Below are 23,098 nucleotides of genomic sequence, written 5' to 3' on the forward strand. Positions count from 1 at the left end.
CCACCAACCTACAACTATAGGAGGGCAAGTCTTGGAAGATGGTCTCCCTAAAGAAAAAGACTCTAGGCCAGTCAGAAGTGGCAGTGTCCCTCACCCCCCTGCACTGCAAAAGAGTGACCTTACTAGGGTGGTGTTTCATAGTGTGCTGTTGGCATGAAGTTACCCGCTAGGGCCATATATTTAAGTTTACTGACCCCGTTGCTGTGCTGTCTCGATATGGATATCTCAATACCCCGAGAAACCTCAGTTTATAGGGCTGCCCCACTGCAGAGATGAAGCCCATGCCGAGCTACCTGCAGACACAGTTTGGGGACGGATTACTCACAAATGGGGTGACCCCAGCACCTCGCACGGGACCATCCCGCAGAGCTGACACCCAGCACCCTTCCCCAGCCGGGAACCCGACGGCTCAGCCGGCAGATCCACGACCACCACTTCAGCATCAGGACCCCAAAATAACTTGGGGGGACCCGCCGGCCCCCAACCCTCCCTCCCCACGCCGAGGGGAGGGCGGCACCCTCCGGGGGGAGACCCCGGCCCCCCCTTCGCACGCAGGGCGGGCAGGGCAGCGCCGGGAGGAGTGGCCGGCCGGGGCGGCCCCAATAAATAGCCCTCGGCGGGGCGGCGGCGGGAGGAGCCGTCGGAGCCGCCGCTGTCGCCGCTGTCGCCGTCGCTGTCGCCGTCGCGCCGGCCGCGGGCAGAGTCAGCACCGCGGACAGCGCCCCCTCCGCGCCCCCCTTCCGCGCCCCCTCCGCGCCCCCCTCCGCGCCCCCCTCCATCATCATGACGGCGGAGAGCCACCTGCAGGGCGTGGAGATCTCGGCCGCCCAGTTCTTCGAGATCTGGCACCACTACGACTCCGACGGTGACTCTCGTCCCTTCCCCGGGGCGGCAGGGGGGCGGCTGGAAGGGGGGCTGCGAGAGGGGAGGGGGACACAGACTCTTGGTGGGGGGAAGACGGGGGGAGAAGAGAGATCCCCGCTCCGCCACCGCCGCCCCCAGCAGCTTTGGGGTCGGGGTTGGGGTTGGGGTCGGGCGAGGTGTGCCGGGAGCCCCCCGGAGGCAGCCCTCGGGCCGAGGAGTCTCTGCCGGCGCTGGAGAGCGGAGAGAGTTTGGAGGGAGCGGTGGCCGCAAGCGTAACTCTTTTTGTTGTAGGCAATGGGTACATGGATGGGAAGGAGCTACAAAACTTCATCCAGGAGCTGCAGCAGGCGAGGAAGAAGGCAGGCTTGGTAGGTTAACGTTTCGCCCCCATTTTTCCGTCTCCTCCGGGAAAGAAGAGTTTTCTTGAGCAAACTCCGGTGCCCCGATTCCTCCCCGGTCCTGTGGCCAGGCAGAGGGAAGTAGGGCAGTTAGGAATCTGCAGGTTTAACATGAAATACATCGTCTGGTTTGGAGAGGGCAGGGTCCATCCATCTGGAGAGCAGGTCCCATTCACATCTCACCATGCTACAAGCTGATACGTCTAAAAGGGCTTTAAAAGGGTCAGCAAATGCATGGACATTACCCTTTTGTCATGGATGGGACTTTATCCCATCACAACCCGAGCCAGTTATGTACTGATACTTAAAAAAGAGATGAAGAGAGAAAAGAAAAACGAGCAAGCACTTCAAGTTAGTTGGACTCTGCTTTAATTTCGTGCTTAATGGGCAGCATGGGCTGAAATGCATTTCTGCCCCTTGCTGGTCAGTAAATAGATCTGCAGATGACTGCCAACCACTTCGTGCCCTTCACCAGAGTTGTACACCAAGAATACGAGTATCGAATCCTCATAGTTTAAATTGCTCACAGGTGCAGCAAAGTTTTTGACAATTCTGCGCATGAGTTATTAATGTATTGGTCGTAAATTTCCTCCAAACTATACCCTTTTGGGAAAAAGAAGGGGTGGGGGGAGAGAGGAGAGAAATAAATGATTCCGTATAAAGATCTGAATTAAAATAGAAGTAAAGCTTTTTAACAAGTTATTTACCTTTGAAATAAGTATCAATTTCATATGTGTATAAATATATCAAATTTATTGTAGTCAATCTATGCAGAAATACTTCCGAAGTAACAGTAAAATTTTAATCTAACTGAATGACGTGTCTGCATGGATGAAATAGGTTATTACTTCATATAAGTATACCTCCAAATCGAGCAATAGCTTTTCGGTAATTAACTTTGTTTTAAAGTTGTTATATATTTTAGAAGTGACTGAAAAAAAAAAAAAAAAAGTATGCCTCAGTTTATTCTGTGGAAATTTTTGTCTTTTAGTAATTGTATGAGTGTAAACTTCACGGATCCGAAAATCTGTCTCCCAGCAATGCCTCTAATGTTACTGCAGTCTTGGTATCAGTTAATTCTTCTTATAGCCATTGGTGTAGACACTCATTTTCATGAGTGTTAATAACTTTAAACTAAAATTGCAAAGAACTTCACAAAAATAGTAAATGAATGTGGCTTCTTTTAGAAAGAAAAAATTGTATTTTTAAGTATTTTTTTTTCACAGAGAAGGTTAAACACAGCTTCAATATCTTTCAGGTAGTTCAGCAGAACAAATCTCTCTTTCAAAATAGAGTGCAGGAAACTTAAGTATTTCCATTAGAAAGAAGATACTGAAGCCTGTATATATTTAGTATCAATAGTATTCTCAGTAGAAAACCTTATACAATTTTCAGAAGTTAAAAAAAATGAATTAGAAGCTTCAGGGGAAGATATCAATTGTTTCAAAATCAGATTCTTTTCTGGCTCCAAGGAAGTGTGCACCTTCTCTTAAAAAAAAAAAAAAAAACTGCTCAAAGTAACACAGAAAAGCCTATCAGGATTATTCTTATCTGCTACGTTACATTTATGCTATCTTTTGCATAACCTGTGCCTGTATCTCACTTTTTTTTTTTTTTTAAATGTTTAATGTTTAAATGTTTTTTAATGTTTAACATTTTAATGTTTAAATGTTTTTTTTTAAATGTTTTTTTTTTTAAATGTTTTTCAGATGTTTAATTAAGTTTTTCTTTGCCATTTCTCTGAATCAGTTCTGTTTTTGGAACTTTCTTTTGAAAAGAGCAATCATATTGATCTGTAGAAACATCATATTTGGTACTTGGTTCATTGGCTCTCCTTTTGGTAGATGTTACATTGGATGCTGAAGTCTTTTTCTAGATTATGGATATATGTCATCTTGGGTTTCAATCTAAGCTGATTCTTGGATTTGAAGGCTCATTTGCCAAACAAGCATCTCATTAGTTCGTGTCTTGTCTCATGGGATACTAATTCAGTAGCTTCGAATTTCTTTCCTTTTGCCAGAAGGGACACATTGAGAAACTAGTGTAGGTTATATGTCATTTCCTTGGCTGTCCTTCTTTTAACACCCCAAAGCTTCTTTGTCATCATTAACTTCTGCATTTCAGGTCACTCTCCTGCTCACTATTTTTGAAATATTCAATTATGCATTCTTCATAGCTGGATTTTACATCAGTCATGCCATATGCATTAAAGAATCACATTGATTCTGTCATTGAATAGGATGGTTTAACATTTCCCAATATTCTTCCCAACTACAGAGCTGTTCTAATTATGTTCTAATTCTAATCCTTTTATTAATCCACTCGGTAAGCCTGTACTTTCACGGTTGCTTTTTCTCAGACGGAGCAGTAGCATGCAACCCGACTGATGTTAGCCCCATGACTGGAACTGCCTTTGCTCCAGAGGGTGCATGTGCACTCAGAAGTGTCAGGGCTTGGGCTTTCCTTTGGTCACACTATGTGTTTTCACTGTGGTAGACAGTGAATTGATCTGACATACTTTCAGACACTTTGAAAGAACTGCCTCTTTTTAAAGATAAAAGCTGTATAACTATAAATGCATAGCTTCCATTTGCTGTGCCCCACTTTTTATGCCTTATGTTCTCTACTTAGGTGTGCCCATTGCCAGAAGAAACTTTAGGGTGTTTTGACAAAGAGGTCAATAGAGAGGCAATCAGTATCTTAGACAAGTTTTTCCACATCTGTTACTTACTTTCTCTGCAAATGCAGATGATGACATTATTTCTCCAGAGAAATATGCGATTTAATAGGTGTTTATGAATGCAGTCGTGTAAGTGTTTCTGTAGTGCCATCTGTCCTTACATTTTTAAAATCATTCCAAAAAAGCTCCAAGTTCCACTTGGTTTGATAAGTGTCTCTTAAGTTTTAAGAGGGCAGATGAAGGTGTGAATAACAAGTTTCTTAATTTCAATCATTGCGCACTGCATCTGTATCAAGATTGGGACTGGACTTGGTTAAATTTAAGCAAGTTTTTTTGACTGAAAACATTCATTTGAATAACATGACTTGAAAAATTCGTCAACGAGCTGAAGAGTAACTGAAGTGAACACAAAGTGGGTGAAAAAATCCTTTCTAGAGAACATACAAGAGGATGAGCATCTTGTTTTGTTTAGCCTGTAAGCAACTGTGCCTCCTTCAACAGCTGGACACTGTCTGGCACTGCAGAAGTGCTATGAGAAGGATTAGCAAAATATTTAACCAGGACTAATTAAAATCCAGGTGTCTAAATTCTCCATTCCAACTGCTAAGCAAACATGTGCCCACTTTGGGATCAGTAGATGAGAGGTGACATTGAACTGCATTGTATTAATAACGACATCTCTAATTAAAGCCACGGCAAATTACTAACCTGCCATGGATGACTTTGACATAAGTAGGATACTAGGCCATGATTGTATCAGCTATAAAGAACTGACATTTTAGGTAGCTTTTGTAGTTGAAATTTGGGACAAACTACAACTGAGTTTGTACAGCTGAGATTCCCTGTGTCTCCAGTGAGAGAATCACTTAGGTCCTATGTAATCAGATCTATTAGAGCAACTAAAACTTTAATCTAAAGGCTGCTGTATCTTCATCTATAACTGCAGAATTGTCAATTATTTTAACACAGCTGTAGTCCTGATTCTTGCTGCATGGCTTAACTAGCTTAGACCAATAGAAAACGTAAAGAAAATTAGAAGTTTAATCAGTATTGAAGGTTGATGCCAGCTTATAGAAAAGCAAAGCATGTCCAGTTGAAGTGTAAGTACAAGTATTTAGATACTCACCCTGAGGCTGGCACCTTTGCCGTAGCCTAGGCAGAAGACAATCTCCGAGTATAAATGTATATCAAGAGACATAATTTATATAATAAACAGCTATGCTGGCTTTATTCTGTCAGACTTAAGGTACTGCTCAAAGCTTTCTCCCTCTCAGACCTGCTTCTCTACATAACAGCAGTGACATTTGGATACTGTTTTTATGATAACTAAATACTACGCAGTGAAAAATGTGATAGCCTTGTGAGTTTTTTTAAAGGCTAAAATAGCATCCATTGTTCAGGTAAAATCAACTCAAGGATGTATAAAGACTATATTGGTGTTCAGATGTTTTATACTGAAATGTTCCTTATTTTGAAGGATGTTGCACTGCCTTGAAGTTTGTCATTTAAAAATGAAAACATAGAAAATTGACTAATAATTACGCATGAACTTCACTGTTATCCCCTAAAACAACGGAGCTGTTATACGCATCTTCCAACACGTCTTCTTTTTTCATTCTGTAAACTAAAATAGGAGTATTTAGATCCAAGTATTTAGACGCCAGTTGTTCTCGTTGACTATAATATAATCCTCTGGGAAGTAAAATTTATCACAGTGACATTATTCATCATAAAAAATTTACTCAATTTTATAACAACTTGAGTAATAAGTGTGAATAAGTGTGATATAAGAGTAATACAGTAAGTGCAAATACTTTGTTAAATGTAGTAAATTATTTGGTGACTAATGGAATGCTCCAAGTAGTTTGTATATGCTTCTCTGTATTTTATAAATGATGATTCTCTCATTATAACTTCACAGGATTTAACACCTGAAATGAAAGCTTTTGTGGACCAATATGGCAAAGCTACTGATGGAAAAATAGGAATAGTTGAGGTAAGATAATTACTTTATAACAAATTACTAACATGTTTACTTGTAGAAAATACATTTAGCACAGAACAATATGAACATATTATGTAAATAGTTTGGATTTTTAGTAACACAGAAAATTCTTTCTCTGTCTTAGAATCCTTAGCATTTTTTTCACTAATGACTTTTTTTCTTTACCAAAAAGTAAAGTGCTCCTTACCCTTCTCCAGATAATTTCAGTAAACTTCATTTAGCTTTGCATGCTTTATTCAGTACAAATAAGCATCAACAGCAATTTAGAATTCCTGTGAAGCAGCTAACAGCTCCATTTTAGAAATTGAAATTGCGAAAAGTAAATATGATTTATTTCTACGTATGATACTGAACTAATGCTCTGTCACCACTCCTATAATTAGGGCAACACACAAGTGAATGTAACTAGGCAGTCGCTATATGTAGCTTATCCTAAAACACACATATATGGTAAAATAGTACGTTAATCATGTTAAGTTTAATCAAAAATTTAACAGTAGTTGTGATCCAGACCTTTCTTGAACTTTAACAAAATTTTAGGGAGAAAATTCCCGTTTCTTCCTCTCACTTTCTAAAGAGAACAGATATGCAGTCAGTCAAACCGTTCTACACTTACAGGCTCTCAACAACTGTATACATGTAATTTAGACAACTATCTAGGAAGTAGGGAACCATTGTGTTTCCTCTTGCTTTCATTGTCCAGTGCTGCAAATCAAAAAGGCGAATTTGTTGGGTTACAGCTTGAGAAGTCACTATGTCAAGCCTACACTTACAACTCATTTATGTCACACGGAGTGCTTTGAGACTGAGGCTTTATTATTAAATGCTATTATTAAATGCTTTTTTATTATTATTTTTTATATTTTCTGATAATAAGAAATTTGACCTAGAGAGCTAATTAAGAAACAGCTAGATACAAGCCAGGTCTGCAAAATTCCTACAGTGACCAACTCTGGGTCAGTAGCTATTTTTAAAATAGAGGACTGAATAGAATCTGTAAAAGTCAATAGGATGTATCACTGCTGATATAACAGATCACTTCAGGATATCTTTTGTCCTCTGTCATGTGTCTGAATTGCAAATACTTGTTTAAATGCGTATCTATTTATGACTAAACTATGGAAATATGAAAAGTTTCTTTCACTTACAGCTATAATCTATTTTAAAATTACATCTTTTGACAATATTAGCATTGATCAAGTACTTTTGCATCTGAAAAGAATGTGTGTTAATTTGTACTAACAAATTGTTTGCACTGACAAATGCTTATTCATTTGCTGTTGAATAATCCTGTTTAATTTAGTATTTTTGAATCCATGTAATAGAAGCATTACATGCTAGAAGAATGTGTAGAGACTGTGCAAAAGACTGTGGTTCTTTGCTTAGGGAAGATAACCAAGAGTTTTGCCTTTCAAGTTCTATTTCTGATTGTACTATTGACTTAATGGGTAAAGGTGATCAAATCCCACAAGGCCTAATACTGTAAGGTGCTTACCACCTCCAGTGAACTGCCAGCCATGTTCAGCATCCACTGAAGCCACTGAATATTGACAGCTCTCAGTTCAGTGACTGAAGGGACTTTTTCCCTTAATATAGCAGCTTCCTAACCCAAAGGCTATATTTTTTTTCACTGACATCAGCAAGAAGCTTGATTTGGAAAATGCTGATGGGACTCAGACTATGTTGTACGTGCAGTATGGTGCTAAAGTTGCTATTTGGACTTGATTCTCCTTCCTTGTAAATAAAAACGTCCACTAATTTCAGATTGCTCCCATTTGCATTGTACAGCAAACACTTTTTCTGAAAAAAGTATATGAATGCTGTTTAAAAAAAATTACATAAATGCATTCAGCCTTCCAGTCATCATAATGAATACCCCAGCAACTGAAGGAAAATGTTCTAGCAGATAATGGATGTTCAAGGAGAGGTTTGTTGGGCTAAGATATAGAGGAGGCCTGGGTGGCTTCACAGAGGAAGGAGTGGATTTTCAGCTTTGTGCTCAGATTAAGCGTCAATTCTGTCTTTGGAAGCACACTGTACTTAGCCCACTAGTTTTTATCCAGTGCCTACAAGCTAAGTGCAGAGCCTGACCTGTCCACTACCTTGCCATTTTGTAAGAGACCTTTCGTTCACCTTTTGTACTCATTCAGGCCAATGCTTGCACTAAAAGGTGAAGGTGGAACCTGGGGGTTTGAAACTCAGGACTGCAGTAATTCCACGTTGACATTACTTGACACTTCCACCATAAAAATAACTACTTATTAGCCTAAAATATTATTTTTACTTCTGTTCTCTATTATAAGATTTTGAGAAGCAAATTCACTGAGTTATATGAAAGGTATCTTAATGATCAACAAAATTTATTTAGAGAATGACTTCTAGATAATAGCTCTGTTATTGTTTTGATATCTGAGAATATTTTTTCTGCTATGTATCCTATAAGGATCTACATCAGCTTGTAGCTGAGTATTATAACTATTACTTTTGATAAAGAAATAGCTGATGTTCTCCATAAAAGCAGCAGAGTGTACAGAAGCACCCCCAAAACTGCCTCTGCTGCCATGCATGAGAACTTGTGGCAGTCTGCACTCTTACTGAAACACACTCACAGGGTCCCAGCATGCCCATCCTCACGAAGAAGTCTTCATCAGAAACAGCATCGGGTTCCCATCTTTCCTTTCCATAGCAGGGAATGGGAAATTCCCTATCCCTTACTACTGCACAGGTTTCAATGAAAAGCAATTTAATGCTATTTGATGCTAGGACAACTGGACTTTTCCGAAGCTATATTGTTCATATGATGCTAAAGGGTTTGAAAGAAGGAAAACAGAAAAGACTTATTTTTGGCAGAAGTCTGAGCTAATATTGAATACTGAGCTACTACGTCTTTGTAATGCAAAAGCCTGTGCTTTTCTCTGTGTGACACCTCCAAAGGGCAGGAGGTATAGTTTAAAATAATTTTCTTCCACAGGTAATATATTCTGTGCCTCATATCCAGTTAGGTACTGCTAGTAAGCTGTTAATGATGCTTTGGAAAGTTCTTGTTTTGCATTTAGCACCCTTGCAAAATTCACCAGATTTAGCTATAGCTGTCCCCCTAACTAGGACTTCCAGTTTCCACACATGTAGACTCTTTTTCATTGTCATAATCAGTCCCTTCCCTCAACTTTTTTTTATAATCAGTCCTTCTATCCAATGTTTACTGTTCAGTAGCAATGTAGATTTACTCCAAAAGTCAAAGCCCCCTCCCATGGGAGAAATAAAGAAAAGTTTCCATAAATCAGTACGAAGTTGCACGCATTTTGCTGTTGCGTATATACAAATGTGCACTTACCCATTTATGTATATGCCATTTATAATGGGGTAGATTTCAAAGGCTGCTGACAAAAAACACATTGTTTAAGTTGATTAGGTTTGGTTTTCAGCCATTTAGCAAAAGCACTCAGAACGCGGTGATGTGCTTGGCAGTCTGTAATCAACGGCTCCATTTCTGTAAGGAGAGTACTCTGACGCATGTTTTCAGTTGCACCAGCACTTAACGCATATCACTCATTTCTTGCACAGATAATTTTAGAGAAACTAGAGATCCGTTTCCATCACCTTGTGCCTATAGAGTGAGAGAGAGAGCTGAAGTCACCTACAGTGCAACGAGAATCAAATAAAAAAATCAAGCAATTAGACAATAGTACGGAAGAAGGCAATAGCAGAACAAGGGATTTTAGGATGTGAAATGAATGCACAGAAACAAAAAATTTGAATACAAATTTTAAGATGGGGCTACAGGAAGTCTGCAGATGTCATTTTTCATAAAAGAATGCAGCGAAGAAATCCTGCTTTCTCCATTTTCTCTTCCTAGTAAGCACAGCTGCTCTATTCTTCAAGTAAAAAGTTTTCTCTAATCAAAACATATTTCATACATTTTGAGCACAGAAAAAAAATATTAGGCTTTTGTTAAAAACAAATCATGATTTTACATGAAATTATATAGCATACTCTCCATCTTCTACATTTGTCACTTGCCAAAATTGAGTTATAGTAAATGAACATTTTCAAAAATCAGTACAATAATGTCTGATTTTAAAAAAGCCTTTTGTAGAGCATAGGCATTGGAAGAACCACCCCTGATTTTGCAGGGCTAAAAGCCCTTTTTGATTCCTTTATGGTATTTATAGCTCTTCTTGAACACATCTCTGCCTGACAAATGATCGCCAGTTGCCATCTCCTTACCCTACCCACTTTCTTTTTCCCTCCTGTTTTTTTTTTTTTCCATTTATTTTTCTGCTTTCCTTACACGTTCTTCATGTCAGTGTTCCCATCTCCTTCTTCTCTTACTCAGTACCTGTCAGTAGTCTTTCTTCCTCACTTTCTTATTCATGGTCCTCCACACTCATCCATGCTTCCTTCATGTTGATTCCAAGGTTTTCACCAGATTCTGACTTTGCATAGGTAATTTTTTTCCCTCTTCCCCTAGCTGACCCTTCAGTAAACTATTTCACTGTCTTCTCTCAGACCTCACTTCTGTTTGACCTTGATGAATATGGCAAAGCCAGATGCATTTTCCAAACATTTTGGCTAATAGGATGAAGCTTCCAGTGGGGCCACAATGGGGCAGTGGGATCATGAAAAATTCCTTGCTTCTTTTGAAGCTTTCATACTCTTAGGCTCGGCTGGGCTAACAATCAAAATTTAATCTTTTTAAAAATCTGTTACAGCTTGCTCAGATATTACCAACGGAGGAGAATTTCCTGTTGTTCTTCAGGTGCCAGCAGCTAAAGTCAAGTGAAGACTTCATGCAGGTACAGTGTGAAAAGGTTCCTTTTGTAAAATCACCCAAGACCTGATTGCCATAAATACATCATCAAATCATCTGTGTTCTGATTGCAGACATGGAGAAAATATGACAGTGACCACAGTGGCTTCATTGATTCTGAGGAACTTAAGGTAAGCTGATACCTATGAGTGTGCACAAAATGAGAGCAGGCATTGGATTACAGGCATGGGATCTTTTTCTTCAGACACCCGCTGGTGTATGTATTTGCATTTCAGACACGACTGAAAGGCAATATGATTAGCTGATGTTTGTATCACCAGTGAATTATTTTAAGTGCAACTCTAATCTGATAAATGTTTCTAAAAACGTAGTTTAATTTGGATCGATGTCTGTCTCAAGTGACTGAGAATAGCAGGTACTCTAGTTTAGAAGTAAGAAAGGTGATTTCTGCCAAGGGAAACCAGATAGGCCTGTGAAAGCTATGTTGTTCTTTTTGTTTGTTTGTTTTGGTTGGTTTGTTTGTTTTTTAGGGTGGAGGGGGGTTAGCTATGTGGTTTTTCTTTTTCCCCTAAGGGCATTATGACTATGCTACTGGGCATAGTAGGCTCTCTCGAGTATCACGTAATCCATACAGTTTCCACTGTAATATTGTTAGGCTAACACAGCTAGACTTTTGCTGTCCTGCTTAGATAACTTGGTGGGAATTTGGAATCAATTTTAGTATGTGCAAAAAGATGTTCAGAGGGAACCTCCCGTGTTCCAGTTTGTGCCCATTGCCTCTTGTCCTCAGCACCACTGCAAAGATCATAGCTCTGTCCTAATTGCACCTTCCCTTCAGATATTTATAGACATTGGTTAAGATCCCCCTGGAGCCTTCTCTTCTCCAGGCTGAACAGTCCCAGCACTCTCAGCCTCTCCTCATAGGAGAGATGCTCACTTATGGCAGAGTCTGAGCAGAAAGAAGCCATTTTCTACAGTTCAATTGCTGTAGCTTAAATTCAGAGGAGTCAAAACAATTCATAGCAAGAGAAAGACCGAGGAGTGTTTATCCATCTTACCTGGAAGATTTTGCCCTTATGTGGTATTCTAAAGAAGAGCTACATAAACTTCTATTAACCAGGAGGTCAAACCACCTGAAATCCTTACAGCTATTCTCTTAAGAACAGGACTCCAAATGATAAAATTTAGTTTGTTCCTTTTTCCTTCCTCTTTGAGTTTGGTACCTGTATGATGTTTGCCAAGGATCCCTCCTTGAGGTAGCCCTCAGACAGATGAGCCCATTCTTCGGCTGCCTGCTTGCAGCAGGTCGGTGTGTCTGAAGTTGTTAGGAGCAGGAGGAGGCCAGGCACACAGCACCCGAGAGCTCTCCAGCTGTTAGATGGTTCCTTAAGGACTGTTGCCACTGGTATAATTTCAATTAGACTTGAAAAGACAGGGCTGATTGAGAACCAGCTGAAGAATTAAGAAATTGTAACTGGTCTTAATGGTCCCTCTCTCTCGTGCTGTGAGATTTTGTTTGGCTCAGAGAAACAGGGCATTGTAAAACTCTGAAAGGAAGACATAAATGTCCAGTTGTATTTTTAGGAATGGTAGACATTTTTTGACAAGCCCAAACATGTTAAGTATTTGCTATGTAAGGAGCACACCCACCTATAACTTCCTAAGAGAAATTTAAGCTGGAAATGAGCAAAACTTTTCAGCAACAATCATGGCAGTGGAATGGAGCAGGCAGACCCCCCATTGCTGCCTCTATTTTGGAATGGTTTGAGAATAGCTCAGATCAGACAATGATGCTGGACATTCAGATATCAATGATCCTGCCTTGAGACATGGAGATGGACTGGATAGCCTTTCAACATCTTTCCCAGTCCTATTTTCTGTCAACGCACAAAAGATTAAACATTTCTCCATAAAGTCCATTTACAACATTTCAATCATAGTCTTTGTGTGGAACCTAATGGGAAGGCCTTTCAGCACAGAGGGGGCCAGACTGAAAGAGCTATACTAATAAGTAATATGGCTATTAACATGGCTGCATTCAAATTCAGGGATGAATACACATATATTCAAATTGATTTTCTTATGAATTACCCTATTTTCTATCTTGAAATGTGACCCAAACTTCCACAGAGATAATGGCACTCCAACTAATGATAGTAATTAGTACTTCATTGAGCACTGACAGACATACGGACATTTCAGATCTTGTAATAACCTTGGCAAATAAAGTGATATCCTTCTTTTTAATGTTACTAGTACAGCAGTTTAAACCACTGCATAGAGAGAAATAATCTTATTTTTTAAAGTGAAAATGTCTGGTGTTTAAAATGCCTGGTTAAAAAGTCATGGGATACCACGTCAGGTTCTTGTTCTAAAAAGTAATAAATCTTATGAATCTGGCTGCACACATTTAAAGGATAAGGTAGGAAGGAGGAATATATATTTACATGTTCATTTTTGGCATCAGGTGCTGCCATAGGCAAGGAGAAAACTTGATTAATCATTGATCTTTTCTGTAAAATCATTCCTACGTTGCAAGAAGTAATTAGACATCCAAATTTTCCGAGCAGTTTCAAGGTTAATTAGTTTAATTTACTGATAAAGCTGATTAGACAGCCAAACTATTTTTTCCAAATTCACAATACAACAAATGGCATACAATGTATAATGTTTTATGAGTCACTTTTTCCAAATAAAACTGCAGTATACTGGAACTGATCAAAAGAAATTGTTATGGACCTAACTGTTAATTACTACTTCTTTTCATACTTATTTTGAACTTCAGCAGTAAATATTAAAGTGTGAGTAAAATAGTATTTCCCATTACCTTAATCTGAAATTAACAAGACAAGCATTTTATACAGCATTAAAGATTCACATATTGCTCTCTATTTATTTTAACAGAGCTTCTTGAAAGATTTGTTACAGAAAGCAAATAAGCAGATTGAAGACTCAAAGCTAACAGAATACACAGAAATAATGGTAAGATTATTTACAGGCATATTTCATCAAGATTGGTTTAATCCAAATTGTGTTTATCTTCAGCCACTGGAAGGTTCCAAATGATTTGGAGCCCCACCAGGTCCTAATGAGGCCAGATGTGTCACTGCAACACAGGCACGAACCATGGCATCAAGCTCTGCAAGTACTCCTCCAGCCACAGTACTCTGATGTGTAGAGCTTTCAGTAAAATGCTCAGGAATTCTGAATCTTCTTGGTGTTTATATGATATCAGATCAGGTCATAGTATAATGCAAATAATTGCTTTCCCATGCCATCAGGTGTAAAACTAAAGTCTTCAGAGTTCACAGGAGAAAAATTTTGCCTGTCATAAGATTAATTATGTTGTTATGCTTAGATCAAATTAATTTGAGGCTTCCTCCTATATTTTCCTTTCTAGCTGTGCTGTTGTGTCTGTCTCTTGTTCTAACAGCGATCAGTGCACGGTGGTTTCTTAACAGATTTACAAGCACCTCACTCTTTTTGTTTCCTTCATGTAATTACAAAAGAAGAAATTAATGCTTTAGATAAACACTAGAACAAAACTGTCACTTTTCTGGCCTTAAATCAGCTTGTCCTTGGGGCATTCTTTCCATGTCACCGCTATGGTGCCGCATGCTAGAGACCACTGTGGCTTCTGAATGGACGTTTCAAAAAGAAAAAAAAAAAATCATAATTCTTGTCCTCAGGAAATGTATAACGCTATGTTTGTGTTTTCCCAGTTTGGATTCATCCTAAAATATTACTAGCAATCAAAAACATGTTAGGTAAACACACAAGCCCTCAAACTGGCCCAAAGCCTAAGATTGATTTATCAAAACTTGTGTCTTTTCTGACAGAAATCTGCTTGTTTGTTGTACCAATACAAGCCATTTACCTACAATTATTCCCTGGTGAAGGCAACACATGCATCCTGTTTGTTTAGGGAGGTTTTGGACCTTCAACTTAAAGTGTCCTCTCAGTTTTGGTCTCTGCAGAGAGACACATTGATGAAGAATTAGCAGCAAAGTAACAGTAAAGAGATTATAAAATCAACTCTCCCATAATCTCCCCAGAAACTAGAAGAGAAGACTGATGGAAAACATACAGCACGGAGCAGCTGCAGGCAGGCACAGCATGACACTTAACAACCCATCAAAATATGTTGACTTTACAGCTCCTACTGCGTACCTCCTCCAAATGTAAATCTCCTTTCATGTAGAATGCGTATAAGGCAGAGGCTTCTATACAAGGAAAGCAGGTGTTAAAAGGAGCCAGGGTGTTACATAGATTGTTTATAGAATCAGCACCTTTTCCGGTCTCCATTGTCATTTTTTGGTGAATTACCAAAGTGAAATTGGGTATTTTTTTCAATGGAATTGTTTCTGTATTTAAAAGGATGTACACTTACCTCAATGAAAGACTCCACTTTTCCTCTTCTCTAAAAATTACATCTAAAATTACTGTGATTGAAAGTGGGATGGAGTGTGGGTGGTGGTGTTTTCAGTACAATGCCTAAAAATGCTTTGTACAGTTTGCTGCTTTTGTGACTCTTTTATACAGCAAAGGCAAAATAATATTTGAAGGTAGAAAAATGGAACTATATAGACATAAAAATCGGCAGAGACATAAAAATTAATCCTACGCAGCATTAATATCTCTAGGTACTTCCATGTGTGCTGTTTGTGCCCCTCAATCCTTTCAAGGGCTGAATGGAAAGCACTTTAATACAGTAGGATGATTAAAAATGATTAGAAATAGTGTTCACTTATTTTGTCAAATTACATCAATATATTTATTCTTATAAATTAGTTATAATTACTTGGAGATATTTAATCTCCCATTTTAATACTATCAAAAAAATGTCTTGGTTGTCTGGAGCACCTCTTTAGGCTTTTCTTAAAATATATCACAGAAACAGAATGTGATCTTTACTTACATATTTAGACCTAGCAGCCAATTGAATAAAACATCTATTATTTCCTAAGGAAGTGAATGCCTCGAATTCTATTGAACTTTACCTGAATGTTGTTCCACTTTAATTAATAGAGAATAATGATGCTATTGTTAGATATGAAGCCAAAAGTAAAATGTTATCATGTCAACACTTCTCTCCGTTATAAATAATCACATGCATGTTTCTTGCATGGGACAATCATCACTGTAGGCAGGTTAAGACCTGTCTTAGAGTAGATTAATCAGAATTGTTCATCTCATTTCTTACCAGGCTTTTGCAGTAGAATTAATTACTATAAATTACTTCTTCAGCACTTTAAATAAATGTATTATGCTGTAAATGTGACAGTTTGAAACCTGGAGCCATCATTTCAGTTTTAAGCTAAGCATAAATTTCAGTGAAATTGTTTTCCAAAGAAGCATTTTCTTTATCATGGTAATTAATTGTGATTAGTAATGTAAAAATATATATTCTTTCAGCTCAGGATGTTTGATGCAAACAACGATGGAAAGCTGGAGCTTACTGAACTGGCCAGGTATGCTTTCTGTCTCTTTTCATAAAAAATACCATACTAATTGATGTAAATATGCTGAATTTGTTTTGTTCTTTGTATCCAAAGGCTACTCCCAGTACAGGAAAATTTTCTTATTAAATTTCAGGTATGAATATTTATCATCTTAAGGTTACATTGTTACCATCACACATAATAGGTTCATTAATGATCTTTTTTTGCCTCTTGGTGTTTAGGGTGTCAAAATGTGTGCAAAAGAGTTCAATAAAGCCTTTGAGATGTATGATCAAGTAAGTCCTCAAAAAACCTTCTTAGTAATTTATTAGATTGAGGGCACTTCTTTTCTGAAGTTGTTGAAAACTAGCTGTAACTTCGAGAGAAAAAATAAATGCTCAAAATTCTCTTTAATATTATTTTTCAGGATGGGAACGGATACATAGATGAGAATGAACTTGATGCACTGCTGAAGGATCTCTGTGAAAAGAACAAAAAGGTAATCCTAGAGGGCTTTTTTTCCCCTTAGAGATTAGATTTAATTTGGATTTTAAGGACACTTTAATCCACCCAATTAAGATAAATATAGAACTTCTAAGTCATAATTCCTGAAGTCAAAGCACAACTAAAAATCTTGGCAGAAGTCATAGCAGTGTAAAGCCTTAACTAAGGGAGTTGCGATTACACAGCAACACTATCAAAAGCTTGTTTCTGAGACATCAGCTATCAGCAATCTAACATATGCCTATAACATGGATCATGTACAAATACATAACAACATTTTCAATGTGTTACAGTTGGACAGGCTGAGAACACCCTTTTTTTTTTTTTTTTCCACCTTATTTTCTGCCATTGGCAGCAAACTTGTTCATGCTGACAACTAAACAGGATTATAAAGCATTATCTGTTCTTTAAATAGGAATTAGACATTAACAACCTTGCGACATACAAGAAAAGCATCATGGCCTTGTCTGATGGAGGAAAGCTGTACCGAGCAGAACTGGCTCTCATTCTCTGCGCTGAGGAAAACTAGAACTCTTCTCTCATGTCCACTTAACTAGTGATGTACTCTATCTACACAATAACTGTGCACTATAAGGGAGTAGGCTGTATTTTTAAACTGCATATAGAAAATTAGCCAGGATGTGTGGCACATTCCTTTGAGTTTGTTTCTATACTGTTTGTAATGTACAGTTTTTGTAACAATAAGATTGATAAAGAGAATGTCTATGTTTGGGCCAGTCTGTATATTCAAAAGAAACTAAAATATGTTGGCTTTTTTTTTTTTTTGGCTTTCATAAACACAGCTGGAAAAAAACTATATATATACCTGCTGACATTTTGTGGTCATCATATCCTTTGACACTTGCAACATTTTTCCTTGTTGATCCACATAACATAAAGGTCTCTCTCCCAATTACAACTATTTTTTTTGTATGATACACATTCAGACAAAACATTATTTATGTCTGAAATAGGAAAAAGAAGTTAGCGTGTCTGATGTCCAAAAGTTACCAAGGCATCAAGGAATATTTTCAGTTGTCAGAATACCCACTTACAGGTCTGTGCTCTCTGCAGTTTTTGGATTCCTCTTCTCATAACGAACTGATAGCATATAGGTGAAGCATTTATCTCCTTGCAGTAGTTGACAAAAATACAGTGTTCTCAATTTAGCTGTTTAACTTTACTGAATTTAAACATAGGCACTTCAGAAACAAATGCCTTTAATCTGTTTTGGAATCCTGGCTAAATGACAGGTAGCATAGTTAATACACAGATTAACATATAAGTGTACCTTTCATGACTATTGCTGTGTCAGAGAATATGACAATCCATTTTCTAAACTATTTTCACATTTTGCAGGTTATAATTATTCTAGTAAATTGCTGTTTTTACATCATATTCTGTGTAATCTGTAATTAAATTTAATATCCTAAGACTGTTGTTGTCTAGTACGTCTATCATGTCTATCTCATGAATTCTTTTTTCTGTACCATGTAAAGGACAAAACAACTATTTTGAAAAATTGTGCCTCCTTAGATTACATTGGATTACTAATCTGTAATAATAGTATTAAAATTTAACACTAAAATAAACAAAAGATCTAGTAAATATTTTATACCAATTTAGTAATTTGGTTTACATGTTAAACTCTGCTTTTTATTAGTCTAGAGATTATTTTTTTTTAGTGAGAACTATATAGAAACAGCTCTTCTTCTGTCTCCCACCCCCCCACACACATTTTTGTTTGGTTGGTTTTTGGAATAGCTCTTCTTTTACTTTACACCAGTTTTATGCCAGCACAACTCCGTGAACATCCAGGTCATCACTCCAAGTATCTTCTTGTATAAGAAGGAAATTGGGCTGTGTCTTAAAGCCAATAAATCTATGTTGCCTCCATTTAAAGCTGTTTCAAAAGCAATTCCAGGTTAGAAGATTAGCTATATATAACTTCTCAAATGCATCTCTGTGTCTTACCTAACAAGCAGAAGGAAATGCATTTTATTTGAAACGTGTCTCTAACAATGAGGCTCAGATCCTTCAAGATTATTCTGGCACTGAACTCCCACTGAAATTAATCCGTGACCTCAGGTGAACTCAGGCGACTAAATGCCTGTTTCAGGAATGGCCTGGTAGCCCCAGGCTCTCTCAGCTTTGGAAAGTTAAGGAGTACATGGTGCAGGATAGATCTTCACTGAAGAAAGGCTCAAAAAATGGAAGTGAATTTAAGCTAGCTCATTCTTACGGCTTTACTCCCACTTCACGCACAGTGATTTAACTTCTCACCTGCTTGTTCTCTCTATGCAATGTGAAATACAACTGTGTATGTTAACTGAAGGAACAATGAATAGATTATCTGCCTATCAGTACAATAAATGATTGATATTGTTCATCCTGTGCAGCTGAAACCCTGGATTTTGCCTTATTTTAACAGTGTTAAAAAAAAAGTATGTAAAAATATGATGTAATGTGACTGTTTGTTAATATCACCACAGTGGCAGATAAAGCATTTAAAGTGTTTGGACAAGAAGTCATCACAGAAACTGGGATCTGTCTTCTGAGCATAAGCATAGTTACCTGTCAAAGACTTGTTTTTAAGTCTGAAGTCATCCTGTTCCAGCCACTCTTGGCAATCAGCTCTCTCCGTACAGCAGTTCTCAGCTACCTATAGAGGGAATGCTTCTTGCAGTTATTTCTTATACATACTTGGATCAAAAGACAGCGATTTTAACAACACCATTCTAGCAAAGGTGTCTACTATAGCAGTGCAAAGCTAAACTATAGCAAATATGGTTAAGTCAAAACTTCTGTAAAAAGTCCAGGTTTTCAAATCTCTTCAGTGCTCCTGGGCAGAGATCTTAGAACTGTCAGGGTTCAGGTAGAACAAGGATTAGGAAAATAAAGGAGGCAGTGATAGAGAAGACTACAAGCTTCTTTCTTCTGACAGATATTTAGGGACAAATTAAAGGTTGAAATTAAAATATTCCATACTGTACACGTCAAGTACAGATCAGAGCACTGAGAGCCAGTAGTGCTTTACGTAAAATGAACATCTCACAAAACATGCATACATTGCTGCTAGAATGCTGCTTACACTAGGATTAAGTATTTATTTCATTAGACAACATTAGAAAAAAAATCTACTGATTAATTTCAATTTGGCACCTTGTGCATTCATACTCCCATCATAATCATCAGCTGCAATCACTGGTTGTTGAGGTGTACTGCAATCCACACCTACTTGCTGTGTCTACAGAGAGGTTCAGAATCCATATTTAGGAAGCTAAAATATATGTGGCCTGATTTTCGTAGTGCTGAGCACCTCCAAATCCCTCTGAAATCAACTGAAGTTGTTCTGCACCAATTAAAAGCAGGCCAATGCACCAAAATCCCAAAGATCATTTTATTTTACTGTGGTTTAAATTATCACATATAGATTGATTTTTTTTTAATTATTTTTTTTTTTACCTAGTCTAAAGTGGGGTTCCAAGTTTAGTGCCTACAACACAAAGATGCTCCATGGAATTAAATAAAGTTACAAATTTCCTTGCAATTCAGCCTTTTCATGGGTTATCAGCATATGAAAAAAAAAAAAAAAAAAAAACACAAATTATTGGGTATCCAGAGTTGGAAGGGACCCACATCAAGTCCTGGCTCTACACAGGACCACCCAAAAATCAGACCAAATATCTGAGAGCACTGTCCAAATGCTTCTTGTAGTCCAGCAGCCTTGGTGCCGTGCACACTTCCCTGGGGAGCCTTTTCTGGTGCCCGACCACCCTCTGGGTGCAGAACCTTTCCCTAACCCCCAACCTGACCCTCCCCTGTCCCAGCTCCATGCCGTTCCCTCGGGTCCTGTCGCTGTCCCCAGAGAGCAGAGCTCAGCGCCTGCCCCTCCGCTCCCCTCGTGAGGGAGCTGCAGGCTGCCATGAGGCCTCCCCTCAGCCTGCTCTGCTCGGGGCTGAGCAAACCAAGGGACCAGCCACTCCTCAAGTGTCTTGCCTCTAGACCCTTCACCTTCAGCTCTGTAGCCCTCCTTTGGACACTAACAGTTATATATCCTTCTGATATTGTGGCACCTCAAACTGCACACAGTGCCTGAGGTGAGGCCTCACAGCTCAGAGCAGAGCAGGACAATCCCTTCCCTTGACCAGCTGGCAGTGCTGAGCCTGAGGCACCACAGGGTAGGTCGGCCCTCCTGGCTGCCAGGGCACAGCAGTGACTCCAATTCAGCTTGCTGTCAACCAGCACCCCCAGATCCCTTTTCACAGGGCTGCTCCCCAGCCAAGGTTGTCCCATCCCAGATACAGAATCTGGCACTAGATCTTGTTAAGTTTCCCATGGCTGGTGATTGTCCAGCCCTCTAATTTCTCAAGATCTCTCTGCAAGGCCTCTCCACCCTCGAGGGAGTCAACAGCTCCTCCTGATTTATTATCATCTGCAAACTCACTTAGTATGTGTTTGAGTCCCGTGTCCAGATCATTTATAAAAACATTGAAGGTAACTGGACTTAAAGAAGTAGGGATAAATAAGCAGCTCATGTGCCAATGAACTCGGAAGCCCATTTGGACACATAGGAACCCATAACTCCCTCAAATAGCATACGCTTCTGCTTGTAAAGCAGATGCTCAAAGTCATAAAATAAGAGAAATATTTTCAACAGTAATTGAGTTATTCAAGAGGAGGGAATTCCAAACTAGAGATTGACAGCAGTTCTTGTATCATTACCTAGACGTAGTACAGTTTATCTCTTTTCATTAGCAACCTAAAATGATTTTCGTTACTTGTTTATAAACCTCTGCTGTAACACAACACCACTTTTAGAGTACAGAATTACTGTAAGTAAATGTAACAGAGATTCCAAGTAAACCAACAACTGAAATAAAAAGTGGAATTTCAAAGTTTAATGTAGCAGTCAAGATGTACTTCTCAGTTGAAAACAGACGATGCAACCCCACTAACTCCTTTTGTGATCTCCAATGTACACCATCACTTTTTCTGACTGTTTCACTGACCTTCTTGCACCTCCAACTTCATGAAATCATTAAGCTGCACAATACTTTTTTTCATATCCCCTTTTACCACCTGGCTCATCGGCAATCTGAAGTAGGGTCAGAAATGCAATACTCCCAAGGGAAATAAATCAGCATAATGCAGTGTGTAGAACATGGATACCGTCTCCTGCCATCTTTGCTGTTTTGAATAAACCGGCTGTGATAGCTACACTTTTTGTCAGACAGAGAGAAATGCACAACATACAACTGCAGAGCATGTTTATGGGTTGGGCACCTCATAGGACTTACTTTCTTGATCTTTCCCCCCGTGTTTCACCTAAGATCTATATTTTGTAAACTAAAAGTAATGTGCTAGTCTCCCTGCTTCAGATGACTGGGTCTTAAGGGAAAGCTGGAAAGGGTACCCACTGTGCTGTTCAGATACAACAGAAATAACTTAAGGTCATGCAAACGTATTGCAGTGTTGGAGACTGAACACGGTTATCTTGAATCTCACTCCAGTATTTTAACCATGTAACAAACCCTCTTACATTAAGACTTCTTCATAGCTGTGGATGTAAGAAACCAGTGGGAATTTACATTATCAACAGCCCATCTCCAGAGGATACTCTAGTATTGTAAAGAAACACTCGATCATACCACAACTCACAAAGCTCACAAAGGTACCTTAGAAAGTTTCAAAATTTTTTTTCAATTTTTAAGGTGTCAAAGCCTTATACACATTGTGTCCCATATGAAGAGAAATGTTAAGCATCTGCAAGGGATGACAAGCGTAGAACAGCATTATCATATAACTTCCCAAATTTATAAGTTACTTTTAGAGGATAGACATGAATATCATGTAAGATATTTATCTCAGCAGTAGACCTGGCAAAACCCAAGACACTTTGAACACAAAGCTGCGTACTTAAGATACATCTTGAAAGCTATCATCAACACTTTTTTTTTTTTTTTTTTTTTATTATCTGTGGCACAGACAATATTCAATCCCCCACAGAACCATCGCTCAGGAGAAACCTGGTACATGGAAACTGTATTATTATTCCGCCAAGCCTGCACAGTTCACCCTTCAGTAAAATATGTTAGCTTGTTTCATCTTTGCATTAAGGCATTCAAAAGATCCCAAAGCCAGAGGCTGGCGGATTGTTAGTTAACATGGCCTAAAGTAGGGGTAAAGCAACAAAATAGCTACCAGCACTTGAAGGAAGGTGTCTTTGAGTTACTTCTATATTCCTGATTTTTAAATCACTGTATATGTTTCGTACAGCTCTGCGTCTATCTATCCTTGTACATGTGGATGGCTTGGAAGTTAATAAATAATAATAATAAATTAAGCACCTCTTATTTAAAGAATTCTACCAATTGTTTAAAGGGGGTGGGATAGGGCATGCAGTGCTAACATCAGGCAATCCCCTAATACGAA

The 23,098-nt window shown here is 38.6% G+C and overlaps 1 protein-coding gene across 1 annotated transcript; it reads left to right on the forward strand.

Annotated features, from left to right (window-relative positions):
- Positions 1–668: 668 nt before the first annotated feature.
- On the forward strand, positions 669–19,068 carry CALB1 (calbindin 1). Its single transcript, XM_027452451.3, has 11 exons — positions 669–865; positions 1,156–1,232; positions 5,864–5,938; positions 10,660–10,743; positions 10,832–10,888; positions 13,623–13,700; positions 16,134–16,189; positions 16,274–16,313; positions 16,402–16,455; positions 16,587–16,658; positions 17,079–19,068. The coding sequence occupies exons 1-11, from the start codon at positions 784–786 to the stop codon at positions 17,190–17,192; spliced, it is 789 nt and encodes a 262-aa protein (XP_027308252.1). The 5' UTR covers positions 669–783; the 3' UTR covers positions 17,193–19,068.
- Positions 19,069–23,098: the final 4,030 nt, after the last annotated feature.

The sequence above is a fragment of the Anas platyrhynchos genome, chromosome 2 (genome assembly GCF_047663525.1).
Source record: "Anas platyrhynchos isolate ZD024472 breed Pekin duck chromosome 2, IASCAAS_PekinDuck_T2T, whole genome shotgun sequence".
NCBI classification, from domain to species: Eukaryota; Metazoa; Chordata; class Aves; order Anseriformes; family Anatidae; genus Anas; species Anas platyrhynchos.

Bases quoted from the DNA above. Each gene is read 5' to 3' on its own strand.
- CALB1 (XM_027452451.3), top strand. From the start codon at position 784: ATGACGGCGGAGAGCCACCTGCAGGGCGTGGAGATCTCGGCCGCCCAG. The intron at 1,233-5,863 runs GTAGGTTAACGT...ATAACTTCACAG, and splicing joins CGAGGAAGAAGGCAGGCTTG to GATTTAACACCTGAAATGAA. The intron at 16,659-17,078 runs GTAATCCTAGAG...TTCTTTAAATAG, and splicing joins TCTGTGAAAAGAACAAAAAG to GAATTAGACATTAACAACCT.